This window comes from Scyliorhinus canicula, chromosome 17, assembly GCF_902713615.1.
Source record: "Scyliorhinus canicula chromosome 17, sScyCan1.1, whole genome shotgun sequence".
NCBI classification, from domain to species: Eukaryota; Metazoa; Chordata; class Chondrichthyes; order Carcharhiniformes; family Scyliorhinidae; genus Scyliorhinus; species Scyliorhinus canicula.
This window is the reverse complement of record NC_052162.1, coordinates 56,988,586-57,009,648: the sequence shown is the minus strand read 5'-3', so window position 1 is coordinate 57,009,648 and position 21,063 is coordinate 56,988,586. Positions and strand designations below refer to the sequence as shown.

The window sequence follows — 21,063 nt, the reverse complement described above, 5'->3', positions numbered from 1 at the left end:
CGCAAACACACCTGCTCTCACCGTTCGTGAAAACGGCCGCAAAGTGCCGTCCCAGACAACCATGGCACCGATTGGCACGGCCGCACCACGGCCGTGCCAAGGGTAGCATGGGTCTGCGATTGGTGGGCACCGATCGAGGGCAGCGGGTTCGATACCCACGCACTATATGTTCCTCCGCCGCCCCGCAGGATCAGTCCGTGGGGCGGCTGAGGGGCATGACGGCCCGCACATGCGCGGATTTGACGCATATGCGTGATGTCATCCGCGCATGCGCGGGTTGGAGCCGTCCAACCCGCGCATGCGCGGCTGACGTCATCGTGCGCGTCAGCTGCCCTGACGCTTGGCGCGCGGGCTTAGCGACGGTCGCTAAGCCCACGATGCCATGCTTCACGGGGCCACGCTGCTAGCCCTGCCCGGGGGGGAGAATCGGGTCCCGGAGGCTGCCGTGGAACACGGCCAGTTTCACGGCAGCCTTTACGACTCGCCGCATTTGCGGAGAATCGCGCCCATTGTTTTTTAAATCTTATTTTTTGAGTTGAAGTGACAAAATGTCCGAAGCCTGAGCAGTGTGAGACTGTCTCATAATTTGCGTTATATATGCTTGGGGGTCAGGCCAACAACTTGACTCCCCAGTTAAATACCACTTTTGCAGCTCTGCACATCCAAACTGAAAATAATAATGACTCCTTTCGATTTAGATTATTCCTTTCTGACCTACAATGTAACTTTCTTTAAGGCGGGGTTGGCGGATAGGCTTAGTTGAAAATGAAGATTTATTAGGTCCTGGCTCAAAATGTTGTTTTGAGTTGAAAAAATGAAATATGTTCATCAGCCTAGGTGATCTTTGCAATATAGCTCAATGAGTGAATACCGATTTCTGTAGCTTTGAATCTGCATTGGAGCTCGCTATAACTTACTTGTCCGTATCATCTTATTAAATGTAAGTGCTTTCATGATGTGTACATGCCATTAGATCCCTTTGTCTTGGTGCGACTTTGCATTTAATTCATGTAATTCCTGCAATACAGTAAGTCGGTGATAAGTGCAACTCAACAAAAATTCAAAGTAAAGTGCATCATCACAGAGTAGTATAAAAATGTAATGTGGGTTCAAATGTATCTGTAATTAGCAAAACCTCCAGTGGGCTTTTCAATTTTACTTCAATCAACAGCATCAATCCCAGTATTCAATTTTCATTTTATCAATCTAACTTTGATTTAGAATGAATTAAAATTTGAAAATAAAATTTGATCGTGAAAATACAAACACCCACAACCGTACAACGATGCCAAAAATGTTGGAATCCCTACATATGGGGTACTAATATCCAATTTCTAGTTACTGCTTGAGATCAAGAGACTATTTACTTTGTGAATAAGTCTATTAAAATATCTTCTATCAGTGCTAAATATCATATTTAGGAATGATTATATGCCCAGTTGCTACAAGCTGAACAGTTCCAAATGGATTTTGGACACATACGTCTTTCAGGCACTGGTAATACAGTTCTGGTTGATTCTTGTTTCCTGATCTCAAAAAATGTTACCCGATTCATATTTAATGAAAACCAACATCCATTTTGATTTTTTTGTGTGCAAGTCAGATGCAAATGATTTTTTAAAGTACATATGCACAGCTGTGTTTCTTTAGCATCAAATAGCGCAACAGGCTACAATGTTTGGACACAAGTTTAATTTACATACTCTGCTGAATGCCTGATCTCAGATTCATTAATGTGCAGAGTTGTCGGTTAGTCAAGGCACCTGCTTGAGATTGCATGAGGAAGAGTTGGAGGAAAAATCAGAAATACACTTATTCGCCAGGCATTCCTGCTATCTCCTTATAGCTGGCTGAGAGAGCAGTTCCCAAAGGTCTGTGAATATACCACAAGCCTGTGTTCTAAACAAAAACGAATGCGTGGTACAAGACAGTAAGTGAATTGGATAGAAAATAAAGAAAGTTATATACTTTTATTTCAAAAGAGAATAAAGGATGAGAAAAATGTGGGAACAGGAATAAATATTGATTATTTTACAAGAATCAATTAATCCATTGGCATTACTGATTATTTTTCATGGTTAATGGATCAAAAACTAAGGTGCACTCGACATAATTAGTTGGGTAGAAAATATTTTAATGAACCGAGATAAAATATTCTAACACTTCCTTTAAACATCCCAGCAATCCTTTGTACTATAAGGTCAGAACTGACCTGTTATTTTTCCATTCTGTTAGGTGGCTGATCCATGCCTGATTTGAGACAACAGAAGTATCGGCTGGCATACTGTACAAACCTGCTAGTACCCATTCAACACACTCCCTATTTATTTGAGATGGGAATAGTTCATCGATCTGTCATGATTTTGGTTCACCTTGTGAATGTAATAACTTTCTCACAGTCTTCGGTTAATAATTCCACTGTAGAACCAATGAGGTCCATCAACTCAGGCACGCACCGTACCAGTTCCAGAGACATCCTGCCATCCAGGGAACAGAACTGGAGGTTCCCAGGCTGAAAATGTACCTGACTTGTGGACACCTGCTTGTAAAATTCTACCTCAGTAATTGTAGCTATTTCAAAGTGAGGGAAGCGGGATTGGAAAATTCTGACTGACATTTTCAATCTTCGGAGAACTTCAGATAACACCAGCCAATTGCAAGGGCTGTAGAAACAAAAAGGAAATGCAGCATTAAGTATCATTCTACAACAATTCAGAAAAACCATACAGAATCCTGAAAAGTTACATCATTGCATGTGTAAAATTACCACAAGATTATGCGTAAAATAATTAAACATGCTTCACAACATTAAAAAGGCTTTTGTAGTCCCACCTCGATTACCCTCTTGCATTGTATTGAGCAATGTAATGGAATAAAGAATTCAATGGTAAATCATGATCTGGAAAAAAGCAGTGTTCTGTTCATGCTGCGATCCTGTCACAGTGAAGTGTTCTAGTTGTAAGTGAGAGCAGCTGCTACTAATTGGAGAATATATTCTTAAGTATATATAAAAAACAGTTTCCACCTGTGCGGGAGAAGAAAAAGGGAGTCTGTGCCTGCGTTCTATGAATAAACCAACATTAAGGAAAGATCGGCTCCTAATTTCTCCTTTACTCGGCGAATGAGCAGTAAATTGTAACATGTTCTGATGTATTCCTGGAGTGGAGCAGTGGAGTTTTTAAACTCATGGTGATCACATACGATTATCAAAATCAGTTTCTGTTTTTGCTAAATAATCATTTTTGTTACACAGTCAATAAAGCCACACTCCAGTGTTACAATTTTTGATGAGCATATGAACCATTCAAAAAACTATAGTCAGAGGGATATGAAATGCTACTGTCACTTAAGTTCAATATATATAAAAATAAAGATACTGTGTCGCTACATGAAAATAAAAGACTATATTTTAGCACTGTCTCCTTCTCTCTCTCTCTCTCTCCCCCCCCCCCCCCCCCCCCCCCCTCCCCCCCCCCCCCCCCCACAACCATCTGGCAGGAATGCTGCGGTCAGGGTGTTAGAAGCTAGGGAGGGGAAAGGGGGGGGGGGGGGCAGCAGTCTTCCAAATACTTGATGTACTTCTTCCCTTTCATCTAACACTCCCACAGAGGAGATTAATCTAATTTAGTTGGCAAGGTCATGTCCCAACAACATCATTGTCATAAACACATCAGTTTAACTTTAATATTGAATTAGCCAAGTAAAACCAGCTGGATCCTGGCCACAGGGTCCCAAGGGAAGTTTATTTTTTAACTTTTAAAAGGTTCCTTGTGGGTCAGGTGGAGTATATAGATACTTTTGGTCCTTACTTATTCCAGGCTGCCTCCTACCGCACCTATTCCTTAACCCACCCTTACTTAACTCTGCCAATGATGAAAGCCCAACATTTTAACCCAAAGTGCCACCAAATCCAATATATCAATGGATTTTAATTTCTGCTACTATGTACTGAATTATGTTGATTTAGAATCCAACTCTTACCCATGAAAAAGGGAAGCTTGTATATTGTAACATGTAAGAAGAGGTTTGTCTGAAAACTCAAATACAATGTAATTGTTATCTTCATCTTCTTCATCAAGGCCAGGGGGGTTTGCCAAAATGTTACAAGAAGTCTCCTTGTCTTGTTCTGAAAAGTTAAAATAGAACCATTAGGTTCAGACAATTATATGCAAGTAGTTTTAAATAATATAAAAAACATGATTATTTGAATAGCCCAATTTATTTCTGCACTTCCAAGAAAAAGAAAACCTAATAACTTTGTCAGGGCAAACTGTGGTAATATCAAAGACATTTTCTGAGGTGCAACCCTATTTTCCTGCCACCACTGCCCTTACCTTTGACCACTGGTATTTACTTCTACCCTCAAATACAAATTATACTGATGTCAAAACTGAAGGAGTAGGCCAATTGAGGAACAAATAAAAGAACAAATTTGGCAAATGCTGAAAATCTGAATAATAGCAAGTACGTGAATGAAACATCACAACTGGTCTGGTAAAACAGTTAAAAGCAAATTCAGGAGAAAGCACTTTCAGGTCACTCTCCCATGACATGTTTAAAATGGCTCTACAGAATATTTTTCACAAAGTCCCGCATGGAACATTTCTTATAAGTTAAAAGCTACTGGAATCCTTTGTAGAACGTTTAGATTTGATATGAAGTTCACTAAAAAAGAGAGCACATTGTAGCTGCCAGAAGGATAATGTTAAAATGGGGACTAGTGCTAAGGAGAGCTCCTCAGGGATCAGTACTTGTGATCTCTGTTGCTAACTGAATCAATTATCCTGAGATTTAAAAAAAGGGTAGCTGTGGGAGCATTAACGTCAGAGTGGTGTAAGGGATGCTGAGCAGAGTTTCATGGCAGTCAGAGGTAACTCTAATATACATTAAACACTTAATATCAAAAATAATTTTGTCAAATATGCAGAAAACAGCAAAATTTAGAAAAGCCGATGATGCAACAAAGGATTTATGCAAGAAGTTAAATTGTAATTTAACAAGAGTGATTATTACTGAGGTACTAATCTTTCACTCCAAGTGTTATATCATAGAACCTTAGGCTTTCTTGAATGACAGCAAGGTAATCTGAATTTCTTATAACCCATTTCACCGTACATTCTCATTAGCAGAATGTTGCATAGAAGAGCCACGGGAAAAAGGATGGGGCCAGTGATTGCCAGGTCAGAACCTGCAGGTCTTAGCTGAGGAGTTCCAGAGAAAAGGTAGTCATACAGCTTGCAAATCAGAAGGTCTAGGTAGAAACTGCATCTGTGGTGAATGCTATAGGAGACCACGAGAGATTGTGGGCGAGATTCTCCGCAAATGCGAGAGTCGTAAAGGCTGCCGTGAAACTGGCCGTGTTTCACGGCAGCCTTCACGCCCGTTCCCGGGACCCGATTCTCCCCCCCCCCAATCGGGGCTAGGAGCGGGAACCCGGGAATCACGGCGTCGCGGCCTTAAAGACCGTCGTTAAGGCCACGCACCAAGGTGACGCGCGGCTGGCGTCTGTATGACGTCTGCCGCGCATGCGCAGGTTGGAGCCGGCTCCAACCCGCGCATGCGCGGGTGACGTCATCATGCCATTGACGGAACCCGTGCATGCGCGGTTCTGCATTTCTCCACTGCCGCCCGACAAGATGTGGCGGCTTGATCTTGTCGGGCGGCGGAGGGGAAATAGTGCGTCCCTTTTGGACGCAGGCCCGACGCTCGGTGGGCACCGATCGCGGGCCTGTCCCCTCCCGAGCACAACGGTGGTTTCTCCCGCCCCAAGCGGGCCTCTGGTTGCCCATTTTTACGACGGCAGCAAGCAGGTGTGTTTGCTTCTAGTGAAAAAACGGGCGTAAAGGCACGGCCGCTCGGCCCATCGGCTGCAGAGAATCGCCGCTTGCCATAAAAAGTGGCGAGCGGCGATTCGTGACGTGGGTCGGGCGAGGGGGGGGGGGGGAGAATAGCAGGAGGGCGCAAACAAATGTCGGGAGGCCCTCCCGCTATTCTCCCAACCGGCGTGGGCAGCGGAGAATCGCGCCCTGTGAATTCAGTGACACAATAGGTTCAGTGGCCTGCTGGGTTTCAGTAAACCTGGCTCATAAACATAGGGGTCGAAGGGAAGGATCACATCTGCAAGCTGTTAATAAATTGCGAGACATTGCACATAACTCTCCTTCAGCATTGAGGCTTGTATGTGTAAGCAGCTTATGTAGCTGTGCACAAAATAGATGTGAACAGGCACTGTGGTGCACAGGTGCAGTGAAGATGAATATCTCTCCATACACTGCATATAAATTTGTAATATTGACCATTGCAAATACACTCCCAAGAATGCCTCCTTGTTATGATGAAGTGTTTGTGTCAATCAGATATGAAATCTTTGTTCTAGGGCAGCACGGTGGTGCAGTGGGTTAGCCCTGCTACCTCATGGCGTTGAGGTCCCAGGTTCGATCCCAGCTCTGGGTCACTGTCCGTGTGGAGTCTGCACATTCTCCCAGTGTTTGCGTGGGTTTCGCCCCCTCAACCCAAAGATGTGCAGGCTAGGTGGATTGGCCATGCGAAATTGCCCCTTAATTGGAAAAAAATGAATTGGGTACACTAAATTTTTAAAAAGTGAAATCTTGGTTCCTGTACAAACATTGGCAAGTCTCGCAGTCCAGGGCCTCTCGCAGTGTGTAGCCTTTTCAGCACAGTAATGGTTTGTCTTTAATCACTCTCCAGATCAGTGATACCTGCACCTCGATGTGGCTTGTGTTTGCCGCAAGAATCTTGCACCCAAGCATTCCATGGTATTCTGTGTGCTCGCTGCACCTTGAGACATGACTGCACCCTGCATCTTGTCAGCATTCCTGACAGATGAAGGTTGATGCTGAAGGCAACAGATGATGAAGCTGCCAAAGGATCAAGGGCTGTTAAAGTCCATTGGCCAGCTGTATCTTAGCAGCATCTCCACGATATGAACATCTTCACATAGTGTATATGTGCGCTGCCCTCAGCCAGATGGGTGTCAGGCGTTTCCAAATGCAAATCTCAGGAGTGTCCTCACTGCATCTCATCATCATCCTCCCGCAATCTTGTGTTAATGAGGGCTTCATGAGCACACCTGCCTCGTCTGGCCAGGGCAATGACCTCATCACCCTCATCTCCTCTAACATCCTTCTCAGTGGAGGAGACATGCAATTCCTCTATCTCCTCATCATCCAGGTCTCCTCCTCCTCCTCTCTCTCCTCCCCCCCCCAGCATTGCCAGGTTGCATAGCATGCAGCAAACCACAATGATGCATGACAACCTTAGGAGAGTGTACTGGAATGTTCCGCCATTTCTGGCAAGGAACTACATCTTCTGGGTCCCTGAGGTGTGTACCACCAAACTCATGGTTGTAGCAAAAGCCTCAATGTCCTTTCTTTCAGCAGGGGTCTGAGGCTGCCCCATGGTTGTTCATCAGCCACGAGATTTGCAGGTAGCCCTTGTCCCTGAAGACCCAACCCTGTATCCTGTATTGTCCCTGAAAGCCGTCAGGGATAAGGGGCTGCTGAGAATGTATGAGCCATGGATGCTTCCGGGTATCTTACACAAACGTGCATGATCCATTTGTTATGGTCGCAGACCAGCTGAACATTGAGAGTGGAAGCCTTTGTGGTTCACATGCTGGATTGCCAGGGAAATTTAAGAGCCGTGCGAGTGCGGGCGATGGCACCCTGTACCCGTAGAAATCCGGAAATATCAAATTCCAGCAATCTTACTTCCTGGTTCACTGATCTCTGTGGAAGTTGATAAAGTTGTGTCCCTTGGCAAAAATGTCATCCGTGTCCAGCACAGGTCCACAGTAGAGCCCTGAAAGCCCTAGAAATTGGGTACGATGTTCACTTTCCCTGTAACTAGCAGTGGATAGCCTAGTGGCACCAGTCCTGCAGAATGTGGCATATGCGAGTGACCAGTTCCGTTGATGTGCTCAGTCGTCCACGACACTGATTCTCAATCATCTACGTAGCATATGCGGCAGCTATAGATCCCGGGTCTAATGAGACACCTACAAATAACAAATCTATGGGGTATATCCTCTGTGTGTGGAGGCATCCCTGCCGCCCCTTGGTCTTGGGGTTCTGCTCCCCCCTTTGACAAATCAGACGCCTCTGTCGCCTTCTTTTCCTTCTTCTCTCCTGCCTATAAGCACTGGGGCAGACAGCAAGATCACCAGACTCCATCTTCCTGATGGCCTCCTCACTGCAGTATCAAAGAGAGGGTCAGCAATAATCTCCTAAGGGCCAGTCTTGTTTAAGTCATCTTAACCTGCGCTGCCTCTGAAGGCTGCTTTATGCATATCAGAGAGACATGACCACTATATGGATTCCCAGTGTTTAGCACGCATGATAGTTGACCAAAACCCTGTCCAGACTGCCCCAGACATGAACGAGTGGTGACAGGTTTGGCCACTCGACTGTATCCTGAACTCTCGTCTGAGGCGCAGGCATTTTCCAAGCCTGCATTCTTGCTTGGACCATGAGGGTGACTTTGCAATCTTTACTTAAACATAATACAAGAGATTAGGAGCGTAACATCACAGCACTCATTCAATCTTGAAGTCTGCGTGTGAGGGACTTAAAATAGAGGATCAAGCATTGGCATTCTCAAGATTTCGTGCTGTGGAGTGGCACAATTGCCTGACAGGCCTGACTCCAATTGAGCTCCAGCTAAATGGTCTCAGCTGTGGAAGAGTGCTAATCTTTGACATGTTTTTCCATTTGCCTGGCTGTTATTCTCCGTTGCCCCTCCCCCATCAGCCCTCATGCCCTTCCAGTGGCTGTAATGATAACGTTGCACTATACCTCTGGTTCTTTCCAGGCCATATCCGGACACCCAGCTGGTATATCTCAATCAGCAGAGCTACTTCTTTGTACTGGGATCCTTGTGAGTGCTGCACTGAGTTGTGTGCACTCATTCCAAGTTCCCCTTAAAGTTCAGGTTGCCAGGTTGCCTTTTAAAGGTAGCTATAAATCATTCTGTTCCAAAATCGCATTGATGTGGGTTTTAAATTTGACTGGTGATTCTAGTATCTGATCACGGTGGTGGAGATGCAAATTATTCAATGAGGGGAGGGGACAATCGCTTCCTGGATTTATGTCGCCAGGAAATGCACCTCGGGAGTGTTTACGATCTTGCCACTGAACACAACCATCTTGATCGGCAAGGAAAATCCCAGTCCTTACTGTGGTCACAAACTACCTTGATATTGATTTGAGTAGAAGGATTTCCAGTGATGAAGTGTCTGTATTCTGAGTTGGGACCTTAATTGCAACTTGGGTGCAATCTATGCAACCTTGCAGCCAAGAGAAGTCTGCAATTTTGGAAAGGCCATGGCTCTATGCATCTGAGATGGCAAACCTGTGGGGAAACTAATGTGCTTGTCTACATGGGCAATCAGGGTATTAGTCACTGACTTAAAGCACCAGTGTGCTGCTGATTGGGATATACCAGCTGGGTGTCTGGATATGGCCTGAAAAGAGCCAGAGGTATAGTGCGACGTTATCATTACAGCCACTGGAAGGGCATGAGGGCTGATGGGTTGTAGCTCCATTTGCCATTGGACCAAGTGACAGATGTTTGCCATAATCTCACAGTTTAGTCCAAGTCTCCTTTATCACTGATTTTCTGTCATACTGAGGTATGAAGTCCTGGGTCTGTACATCCACCCCACAGGGTAGACCTGGGCATCCATCCTCTCCTCCTCCTCCTTCATATTGCTGGTGCCGCAGTCTCTTCCTCATCTTCGATCCTCCTTCTGGCCCCTGGCTGCTAATTGCGACTGACATATACGGGGCGGGATTCTCCGATCCCCCCGCCGGGTCGGAGAATTGCCTGGGGCCGGCGTCAATCCCACCCCCGGCGTGTCCCGAATTATCTGGCACCTGAGATTCAGCGGGGGCGGGAATCGCTCTGCCCCAGTCGGCGTGCCCCCTCCGGCGATTCTCCGGCTCGAAGTCCCGCCGCTATCATGCCTCTCCCGCCGGCGTGGATCAAACCACCTACCTTACCGGCGGGAGCAGGCGGGCTCTGGGGCCCTTGGGGGCGGGAAGAATCTGGCCCCGGGGGTGTGCCCCCACGGTGGCCTGGCTCGCGATCGGGGCCCACCGATCAGCGGGCGGGCCTGTGCCGTGGGGGCACTCTTTTCCTTCCGCCTTCGCCATAGTCTTCACCATGGCGGAGGCGGAACTGACCTCCTCCCCTGCGCGGGGATGACGTCAGCAGCCGCTGATGGTCCGACGCATGCGCGGACTTCCGCCAGCCGGCGAAGTCCCTTCGGCCCCGGCTGGCGTGGCGCCAAAGGCCTTCCACGCCAGCCGGCGGAGCGCCAACCACTCCGGCGCGGGCCTAGCCCCTCAATGTTAGGGCTTGGTCCCTAAAGGTGCGGAGACTTCCGCACTTTTGGGGCGGCCCGACGCCGGAGTGGTTCCGCCACTCCTTCACGCCGGGACACCCCCCCCGCCGGGTAGGGAAGAATCCCGGCCATGGTCTCTATGTGTGAGGGAGCCATGCCCATCTTCTGTTATTTGCATGAAGTACTATGTGCCTTGCTCCTGCAGAAAGTTCTCACTGCCAGCTGCGTGTACAAGTCAGTAGGGACAACAAAGAATGTTCCCGGGAGTCCTGTCGCCCCACCCTCCCAGTCCCTTTACTGAAGAGAATAATGTTGGAGTAAGGTTGACACTTCTGGAGCAATAAGTACATTTTAAGAAAAGTATACATGGGTACCTTATTTCTCCAAATAAGTACCTAGTTATTCAAAGAAATACACAAAGAACAGACCTGCTCTGGCCTAGTTCCAAGCTATAGGGATATCAAACTCCGATTTGACTGGAGACAGCTGATGATTTAAATGGCCAGCTGTTTCTGTGAACTGCACATGTGCAAATTCCTGTCTGTCCCCATTCCTGCTCCCATATAAGAAGTGCAATGTTTGGAGACAGAACTTAGAATTTCAGTGCTCATCCACCATTTTTGCCACGATGGAGAGCCTCTCCGAGGCAGTGAAAATTCAGGATTAGGTAAATGTTTTGACAAAATTCTGACAGATGAGGAAGTTTTAATAATGACTGAGTAAAGGCTTTTCAGAAGCTAATTAATACAAGAGACTTGGGTATTCACAGAAAACTGCAAAGGGACATAACAGCAGAAAGAAAACATAGCATTAACAATTCTTCCAATAACATTAAACTAAGAGACAAATTGAGGAGGAAGTTAAATGTCTAAGGGAATTGTATAGAGTTGAATTTGAGAATAAAAATGAGACTGATAACATGCTAAGTGACAACTTTGTGCGAAGTTTTCCCAACTTGCATTTAATAAAACAGCCTGAGACTCCAAGCCAAATAAGAAAACATTAATCTAGATTACGATAATCTTGGATTAAGGGCAAGCCTTTAAGGAGTGCCTTAAAGGAAGAAAGGGAAGGAGAGGTGAAGGGATAAAAGCAGGGAATTCCCCATCTTAGGCCTTTTGCAGCAGACGGCACAGGCTGGAAATTGCAGAATGCAAAGATCCAAAGGTGGGGTGGTGGGCTTTGTAGGGCTGAAGGTTACAAAGATAGGGAAGAGCAAGGCCACAAAGCAAATTAAAAACAAGGATGAGACTTGTTAAATCAAGACAGAGAAAATACTAATAATATACCGTCCAATATCGAACATGCTCTGGGACTGTTGGCATTAATGAAACAAATGTTTTTGTTGAACTGAGGCTATTTTTCTTTGAAAAAGGTATTTCCTCATGTAACTAGCTTAAAGACAGAATCTATAATGCACTAAGCCACCTACTAAACTAAAACAAATGCAGCCCAGACTAACAAACCACCAAGGGTCAACTGATCCCGCAAACAGTCCCGCCGTTTCATTAAGACCTTCTGTTGTGTCAAAATGGAATCTTTAGGTTACAAAGCAAACTGCAGCTTTAATTCACCGCTGCAGCCTTCCTGTTCTAGAGAAACAATCACTCCTGTGATCAGTCTCATGCCAGGCAGTCTGCATGTTCTAACCTAATTGAGCTTTTTGATGTGCTAACATAGAGAATGGATGGAGTAATGAGATTGATGGGGTGTACATGCACTTCTAAAAGGTGTTTTATCATGTGTCAAATAACAGGCTTGTCAGCAAAGTTGAAGTCCACAGAAAAAAATGGACAATGGAAGCATGGATGTGAAGTTGGCTAAATGACAGGAAGCAGAGAAGTGAAGAATGGTAGTATTTCAGACTGGTGGAAGATTCTCCAGGGTCGGTACTAGGACCACTGCTTTTCTTAATACATATTAATAACCTGGGATAGCAGGGCACAATTTCATAATTTGCAGATGATACAAAACATGGAAGTATTAAGAACTGTAAGGAGGATACTGATAAACTTTAAAATGTATTAGACAAGATGGGGGAAAATCAGTGCAGAAGTAGCAGATGAATTATAGTGCAAAGAGGTGTGAAGTGCTACTTTTGGTAGGAAGCATAGGGAAAAGCACTATAAAATAAATGGATGCAGGAACAGAGACACCTGGGGGCATGTGTACACAAATCATTGAGGGTGGCTTGAAAAAATTGTTCAAAAGGAATATGGGATCCTGGACTTTACAATTAGAGAGATCCAGTACAAAAGCAAGGAACGTATGATGAAACTTTATGAAACACTAGTTTTGCTTTAAATGGACATTAGGGACCACAAAGGAAGGACATGAAGGCTTTTGAGAGGGCACAAAAAGATTTACGACAATGGATCGTGAAATATGGGACTTCAGTTAGGTGACTCGATTGGAAAAGTGGGGTTGTTTCCATAAGAGAAGGTTGGGAGGAGATTTGATTGAAATGATCAAATTTATCTGGGGCCTAACAAAGCAGAAAAAGAGAAAATGTTTCCATTGACAGAAGGGGCAAAAACTAGAGGACATAAATATATGGTGAATGGCCAAAGACCTAACAGCACAATGAAGAATTTGTTTTTTTTACGCAGTGAGTGGATAGGATCTGGAATGCATTGCTTGAGGGTATGATGGGGGCAAATTCAATCAAGGCTTTCAAAAGGGAATTGGATAAACCTGAAGAAAAAAAAGCTTGAAGGGTGAAGGGGAAAGGAGAGGAATAGGCTATCTAAACTGTTTTTTCAGCGAGCTGGCATGGACACAACCGGCTCAAGGAGTTCTTGTGCTACAATTCTATGATTCTAATTAACCTTAATTATTGTAGTCTACATATTTGGAAATATGTAGACTGTCCACTACACTTTCTGTTATTTTGGAAGACACTAAATTCCACAATATTAAATAATTCTGTAAAAGGTTACACAAAATTATACAGAGCTTTCTGGTGGCTGCGGCCTGTTGGAGGATGTGCTGATGACAGGGGAGGAGGATGTGCTGATGACAGGGGGAATGGAGAAAGGGGTGGTGTCAGCGATTTATGGGTACATTCTGGGAGAATGGCGGGGGGATCTATCGGAGTTTTTAAAACACTCGAGAAGGTGAAGTTTGAGTTGAGGGGAAGGATGGAAATGTTCTACAATTCATGGGCTTTGTTCATTGTGCACTTTCAAGAATTGGATGACATTGAACACTGGGGGGTGGTGGTTTGGACTATGTATGTTGTTAATGACTATGTATGGATGGAGGGTGGATTCAAGAATCCTTATCTTTGATGGTTGTATTTAAAATGTTGAGGGTTGTTTGGGGGTTGGTGGGAGGAAGGAATTGTTGGCCAGGAGAATGACACTGTATTTGTTACCGTCAATTGTTTGTTGGTGAATGTAAATTTGGATCAAAATGTTAAAAAGAATAAAAATATTTTTTTTAAAAAGGTTACACAAAATTATGATCAAATGGAGAAATGACTTATTAGGATGGTGAATAGGATATTCGTGAGCATTCTAGCCATGCTTCTAATGGAAGACAACATTTAATTTGCTAATAATTCATCAACACATTGCAAAAAATGTGTTCAGCCCAGAAGCTGAATCTCATGGGTGGGAAAAACAGGCTGGTTTGCTCTTAAATTCAGAGACGGTGCCATTGGTGATGTGCCTGACATCAGGTGGGCAACCCGCCCATGACTCATTTGAGGTCCTCAAGTGGGCAATTAATGCCAATTTAATGCCTGCCTCAGCTGCCATTTTTTGCATATTACTTTAAATGGATATTGGATTGGATGGGCAGACTTTGTTCAGTTTACTGAGCTGGCCAAATAAACTTTCTAATGAAAGTTTATCCAATTTTGTTCAATATTGGGCGTGATTTTACAGAAACATTTCTAAGTGTCATTTTGGGCACGTTTGGCAGGGTGTTTCTCGATGGCTGCATTGGTGAGATTGTGGCCTGTATTTAATGGTACAGTGCCAGAACTGAGCCCCCACGAGCTTCTTGCCATTACTGGCTGCGTCACCGTCCGATTCGCAGGACCCGCAGTTCAGTGTCTCGCCGCTAACAAGGGTCAAGCTGCAGTCAACACACAGTGCGCAGATCTGCTCCTTGCTTTGTTGATGCCAACCTGGCCAGGCTTCTAGACATTATGGAGATGAGACGGGACATCCTATTCCCCGAAGGGGGTCAGATGGCGAGCAGCAGGACCGCCTGGGATGCAGTGGCAGTCAGTTTGGGCAGCATGACCAGGAGGACCACAGTGCAACGTAGGAAGAAGACCAACGACCCCCAACAAGCTGTAAGGGTAAGTTACCACTTCTCTCCTGGCATCAGATCCACCTGCCACTCCTCAAACCCCAACCACCACCTCCCAACATCACTCGCTGACATCAAGCACCCTTCCCACATCTCGGGCTGGATTCTCCATTTTTGGGACTATGTCCCCATGCCGGCGTAATAACTGGCCTTTCACGCCAGAAAGACTGGCGTGAAAAGGCCACTTATTCATAGCCTTGCAGGGGGCTAGCAGGGTTCCGTCAGGGAGGGCTGCCGCACCTCTGGGTTAGAGGCCTCCACCGGCGCGCCGTGCTCCATGGCGGACTCAGACTGCGGAGCGTGCATGACAGCTACACCCTGGGGCATTCTGAGATCCCCGGCATCTTCGAGGACCACCCCAGGATGATGGGTTGGCTCTGTCTGGTTGCCTGGGCAGCCACCAGCACTGTGAGGGCTTAGAGAGGGATAGAGACTGACAATTAATTAGAGCTCCACCCTGGGACCCTCAAATTTCTCTTGCCTCCCCCACCTTGACCTGTTCGGCCTTCTCAGAGTGTTATCCACAGAACCAGTTGTGCTTGAAATCCTTACTCTGCACTCAATGCCCGGCCACAGAAGGAGTGGCTAGACCCCGGACCCCTGCTGGGAACTTGATGGGCTCTGTGTCAGGTATCCTCCCCTGATCCACAGACTCATCTTTGGGTCACGAGAATATCCCCAGTGCTGAAGCCCTGTTCTTGAGTGTTTGATTGTTGGCTGCTGCCTCGATGAGGCTGACGCTTCTTGAGGTCAAGCAAACTGCTCAGGATTCAAAGTTTAATTGATATGCGATGCAATAATCATAGTCTGAGACATGGCATGTGTACCCATGAGAATGCACTTGAGAATATTTTGTATACTAAACGATCAACAGTACCTTTACATAAAAAGATGAACGCCAACTACTTAACAGACCATAAACCAACAAGGAAAAGGCACCATGCCATAGACACACAAGTAGCTTCCCACTACGGACATATCAGTACAAACACAAATCTACAATAGTTCATTTGTACAAAGAAAACCAAACACAGTGGGCGAAATTCTCTCAATGGGAGACAAAGTGGCGACGCCGGAGTGAAAACCAGAGTGTTTCGCTCCGGCATCGGAGGCCGCTCCTCGCCCCCTATTCACCCACCCCCAGGGGGCTAGGAGCGGCGCTGCGTCAATTTTGCGCGCCGGGCCTTGGCGCCGCTTAAATGACGTCACCCGCGCATGCGCAGGTTGGCCGGCGCCAACCCGCCCATGCGCGGTTGCCGTCCTCTCCGCGGGCGCCCCGCAAGACATATCGGAGTGAACTTGCGGGGCGGCGGAGGAAAAAGAGTGCGTCTTTTAGAGACGCCGGCCCGCCGATCGGTGGGCACCGATCGCGGGCCAGACCCCCACTGAGGACCCCGCTGGTGCTCGATCCTCCCTCCCCCCATCCACAGGCCGCACACGCAGCGTTCGTGCGCTGTTCACGCCGGCAGCGACCAGGTGTGGTTGGCGCCGGCGTGAACCGGTCGGATTGGGCAGGCCGCTCGACCGTTAGAAACGCCGAGCGGCCTGTCGTAAAGCTCGGCACGCCGTTTTGGGGTGGGGGTGGGAGAATCGCGTGCGGGTGCCAGGGCTGCGTGGCGGGAATCACCCGGCACTCCCGCGATTCTCCCACCTGGCGTGGGGGTCTGAGAATCGCGCCCTGTGTATCCCCCACGCAGGTCCTCAACAGATTGGAGGATCCTTGTTGTGCAGTCGTTTTACATATCAGTCCTTGTTCATGAGTCTCTGTTGCACCGGCATTCTAAAACGGCCGAATTGCATCGGGACTAAAGCTCAGTATCCACATGTTCCACTGGCGTTCAAGGTGCACTAAAACAGCCTTGATGTCCAGCATGTTTGACTCACGGCGACATGCTAGTTGACATGCAGCACTCACCACGCTCTTACTAAAATCACCAGCAATCCGCAAAAGCATTTGTTCAACAACTTCATCAAGTTGCTCATTCGGATCAATCCGTCTCTCTCTCTCTCTCTCCCTTGTGCAGTTCCCAGTGGAAAATCAAACTGACCACAGCATGTCAGAAGATGGCCCAGGAAGCAGGCCATCTTACCATCCTCCCTTTTCTTATTCCAGGCCACAAAAGCAAAGAAGCAGCAACAAACAAACGCAGAGCCTCCAGACAGCTGCAGTTGCAAGAAGCAGAAGCAGCAAACACCGTTCATTCAGTCAATCTGCCTCTCTGCCTCTTGCAGCTCCCAGCAGTAGACTCCCCAGAAGTGGAAAGTCATACTGACCCAGAGCACACCACAAGAGAGAAAGAGCTCCCTTTCCCTTACCCAGACAACAGGCCATCTTTCCATCCTCCCATTCCTCACTCTAGACTACAGAAAAAGAAGGAAACAAGAGCAGTAGCCTCCAGGCATTTGCAGCTACAAGCTGCAAACTCAACCTAATAATAATAATAATAAGTAGGTTTCAGTGAAGTTACTGTGAAAAGCCCCAAGTCGCCACATTCCGGCACCTGTTCGGGGAGGCCGGTACGGGAATTGAACCCACGCTGCTGGCGTTCTGCTTTACAAGCCAGCTGTTCAGCCCACTGTGCTAAATCTCAGCACCATTCGAGAATATTTTGTTTATTAAATGGTCAACAGTAACAAAGAGTTGAAAATCAACTACATAATGTTCCATATATCACACTAATCATTAAACAAGGAAAAGTCAACGTTCCATATTGGTACTGATACAAAGCTATACCAGCTCATATTCACACAACCCCCCCCCCCCCCCCCCCCAAACACATGGCATCATCCCTGGCAGGTTCATCACAGATATGGAGGAAAAGTCTGAGAATGTATTATCATGTCCTGAACTTTGACAGGTAGTAGGAGCAATAGAGAAACTATCTACACAGGAGCCGCAGCTATGCAGGCCTCCCACACAGCCCAATTTCACCGGAACCAAAACCTGGCATCCACATATCCACTGGCGCTCAAGGTGCAGTTGAATATCCTGGATTTTCAACGTGTTTAACCTGCGGTGACATGCCAGGTACATGCAGCAGCCACCACACCAGCAACAAAAGCATCAGCAATCTGCATAAAGCATTTCTTCAATGGCGACATCAGGTGGCCCATTTGGATTAATGTCGTGCACCAGGAACCGCACCGTCTTCTTGCCTCAAAGCAGATTGCCTTCTGGACTCATATACGTCCGCCTGAGCCTGGTGCTCCAGGACACAGATATGTTAGAAAGAATTGCCCTCCTTTCTGGCTACAGAAAAGGAAGGAAACAGCCACCTGGCATTTGCAGCCACAAGCAGGAGCAAGCAGCAAATACAACCTGCAGCTGTTAAGTGCTACAACCTGCAGCTGTTAAGTGCTCTCACAACTAACAAGGCCAATTCCTCATTAGCAATAGCTTTCAGCTGTAAAGCTAGAGGCTGATCACAGACAAAGTGTGTTAAAGTGACCATCAGCCTATCACCAAGAATAGGACTCTATCCTGCAAGTGTTTGGTATGACAGACAGGCAGCAGCTGTAGTTGCCCCTGTATTCACAATATTATATTTAGAGATGGCTTGAAGACCTCACAGACAAAAAGTCCCTCGACCCCCTCAGCCCAGGGGAGACCCCGACCTGGAATGCTTCAGCCCCCCCAACCAAGGCCAGCCCCCCAGAGGAGTTTCCCATCTCCTCCCCGCAGTACCGGGGCACCAGCTCCAGTGCCCTTGAGCTGCAGGCCCAAAAATGGAAAGGGCTACTCATCTCCTCAGATCCCCTCAGTAGCCATTGCACCAGCTTCACATTTTCAAAAAGGAGTATTAATTTACATCCGTTTTATTTCTCACTGGGAGGCAGTTAATTCCCAGGAGGGCATGACATTTGACTTCAATCTATCTGATGAGATGGAAATTGGTGTTAATTGGGATCAATGATTTGCATGCCATATTTGGGCACTCACCATCAGGAGTGGGTTGATTCGTACTTGCCGCATATTTTGATTGTGGCCTTTTCCGCTACTTAACCGGCATGCCCAGATCCGCACCCGGCGCAATGCGGTAGTTAAATCACGTCCATTATCCTATAATGTGCAGCACTAGATTTTCAGTATTTTTTAAAATTAAGGAGCAATTTAGCATGGCCGAGCCACCTACCCTGCACATCTTTGGGTTATGGGGGTGAGACCCACGCTGGCATGGACAGTTACCTGGGGGCCAGGAATGAACCCGGATCCTCGGCGGATCAAACCCGGGTCCTTGGCGCCGTGAGGCAGCAGGTCTAACCACTGCGCCACCTTGCTCCCCACAGTATTTTTGTAATAGCAATTCAACAGGAGTTAGTTGTTGAGATGTAATCAAAATTTAATAAAATGATGTACATCAAATAAGATTTTGCAATCAGTGTCATTTTAATGCTAGTGTGATGCAATGTCAACCATACAATAAATGAGTATCTACTGTGCATTCAATTGGATTTTCATCAGGCTAATCTCATTGACAAAAATACTCTGAAAAGTGATTGATTGGAATGAGTAGGTTGAACAATGAGGCACATGAGAGATGATCAATGAAAATAAACGGCTTGATGAGCTAACTTGTCTCCAAATCTTTTTTATAAGAAATGGCAAAATATTTCAGTACTCACCACATGCAGAGCTTCCATAAAATTCCCAGCGAATGGCTGGATCATCCTCACTGCGGCCCCTCAGGTCAGTAAAATAGTCTACAAAGACACAATTGAAAATAAATTATGCATGTGTTTTTAAAAAAAACATTCTATTGAGAAGACTACATCTTTGTAGTGATTTCAAAGTTATAACATTTAGCGGCAAATATAAAATGCTTGTTCCTAATAACATGATCAAGATCAATGTGTCAACAGTGGAAAGATCCCATTGGGGGCAAATCTACTTGAACGGAAAGCACAAAAAGGGTAGCAAATGAGCAGTCTGTTACACACCCTGTCCAATTTTCCTTTTTATTTCTCCTCAGCTTACATTCAAAAGAAGTTTAGTTTAGACTAACACCCTTCAGTCTTCTAAAGTGCTTCACTTTAAGTACTTTTAAAGTTGAACCACTGTTGTTATGCTGGCAAATGTGGGTGATAAATGCATAAACGATCAGATAATCTGCATTCATAATGTTGATTGAAGAATTGTGGTGAACCCAGACATTGAGAAAACGCGCCCTTTATTCTGCAATTAATGCTGCAATTAGTGCCAAGAGTTCATTTACTGGCACCAGACAGCCTCATTTTATTGCCTCATCTGATATTACAGCACTCACTCACTATTATAGTGGATTGTCAGCCAAGATTAGGTACTTATATCCACGGAGTGGCGCTTGAACCCACAATTTACATCTCAGAAGTGTGTTGGCTGACACCTTACATTTGACTCTTGAAACATGGTTCTTTAACTTCTGATAACTTTCACAGAGACTGACTGACTGTTTCTCTGCTGACTTCAAATTAACTGCAGCCTTCATCCAGTATTGTACAAGTTATTGTTTCAATTTATTTCCAAGATATCCCTTAACAATAAAAATTTAATTTGTATTCCAGATAACTACATAGAATTCAAAACTACTTTTGCCCACAAAAAATGTAGCTGCCAAATAAACAATTATTTAAACTATCCCACTGGGTGATTATAACTAAATATATCAGTTCCAAACACCTGGGGCTGGATTGTCCGCGGCCCCACACCAAAATCGCGTTTGCCACGAGGGCGGAGAATCCATTTTTACGCAGGGATTTCAGCTGGTGCGCCTCTCGCGATTCTCCGGTCTCCAGAGACTCGCTCGTGCGCGGATTACGTGCCGTGGCTGGGGGGCCATTGGCAGAGCCCCCCCCCCCCGCCCACTGATTCTCCGGGCAAAACTGGCCGACTTCCCGACGGCGTGGTTCTAACCACCCTGGTGGGTGGCCGGGGATCGAGCGGAGGGGGGGGGGGGGGGGGGGGGGGGGGCTCATGGGCGGCCAGGGCGGCGATCGGGCGGCTCAGATCCGTGGGCACGTGCCATCTCGGGGTGGGGGCACATTTTAGATGTCGCTCCGCAGTCCGACTCTGCTATGTTGCACGGGGCGGCCGCTGCAGTGCGCATGTGCAGACTCCCGACCGGATGTGCGAGGGCCGTTTCCTCAGCCAGATCTGCGAGCAGCTTTGCTAGACCCCTGGAGGGAGGAGAATCGCTCTTGACTTTTTGAAGGAAAGTCGAGTGAAATGCTAGCGTTTTTCTGCTGGCAACATAGCCCCACTTTTGGAGAATCCAGTCCCAGAAATCAACTGAAGCAGGGAATTGAACCGTGAATTGAATCGTGCTGTTGGCCTGCCTTGGTCTGCTTTCAAAGCCAGCGATTTAGCTCTGTGCTCTACCAAAGGTCTGTGGCACGAAATG

General features: G+C 46.5%; 1 protein-coding gene across 1 annotated transcript in view; it reads right to left on the bottom strand.

The window, feature by feature from the left end:
• Window positions 1-526: 526 nt before the first annotated feature.
• The window catches only part of LOC119951393 (BCL-6 corepressor-like protein 1), a 153,321-nt gene continuing 132,784 nt past the window's right edge, over window positions 527-21,063 (bottom strand). The window contains 3 exon segments of the mRNA XM_038774530.1: window positions 527-2,663; window positions 3,982-4,126; window positions 19,310-19,387. Coding sequence (XP_038630458.1) covers window positions 2,369-2,663; window positions 3,982-4,126; window positions 19,310-19,387 — 518 coding nt within the window. The 3' untranslated portion in view covers window positions 527-2,368.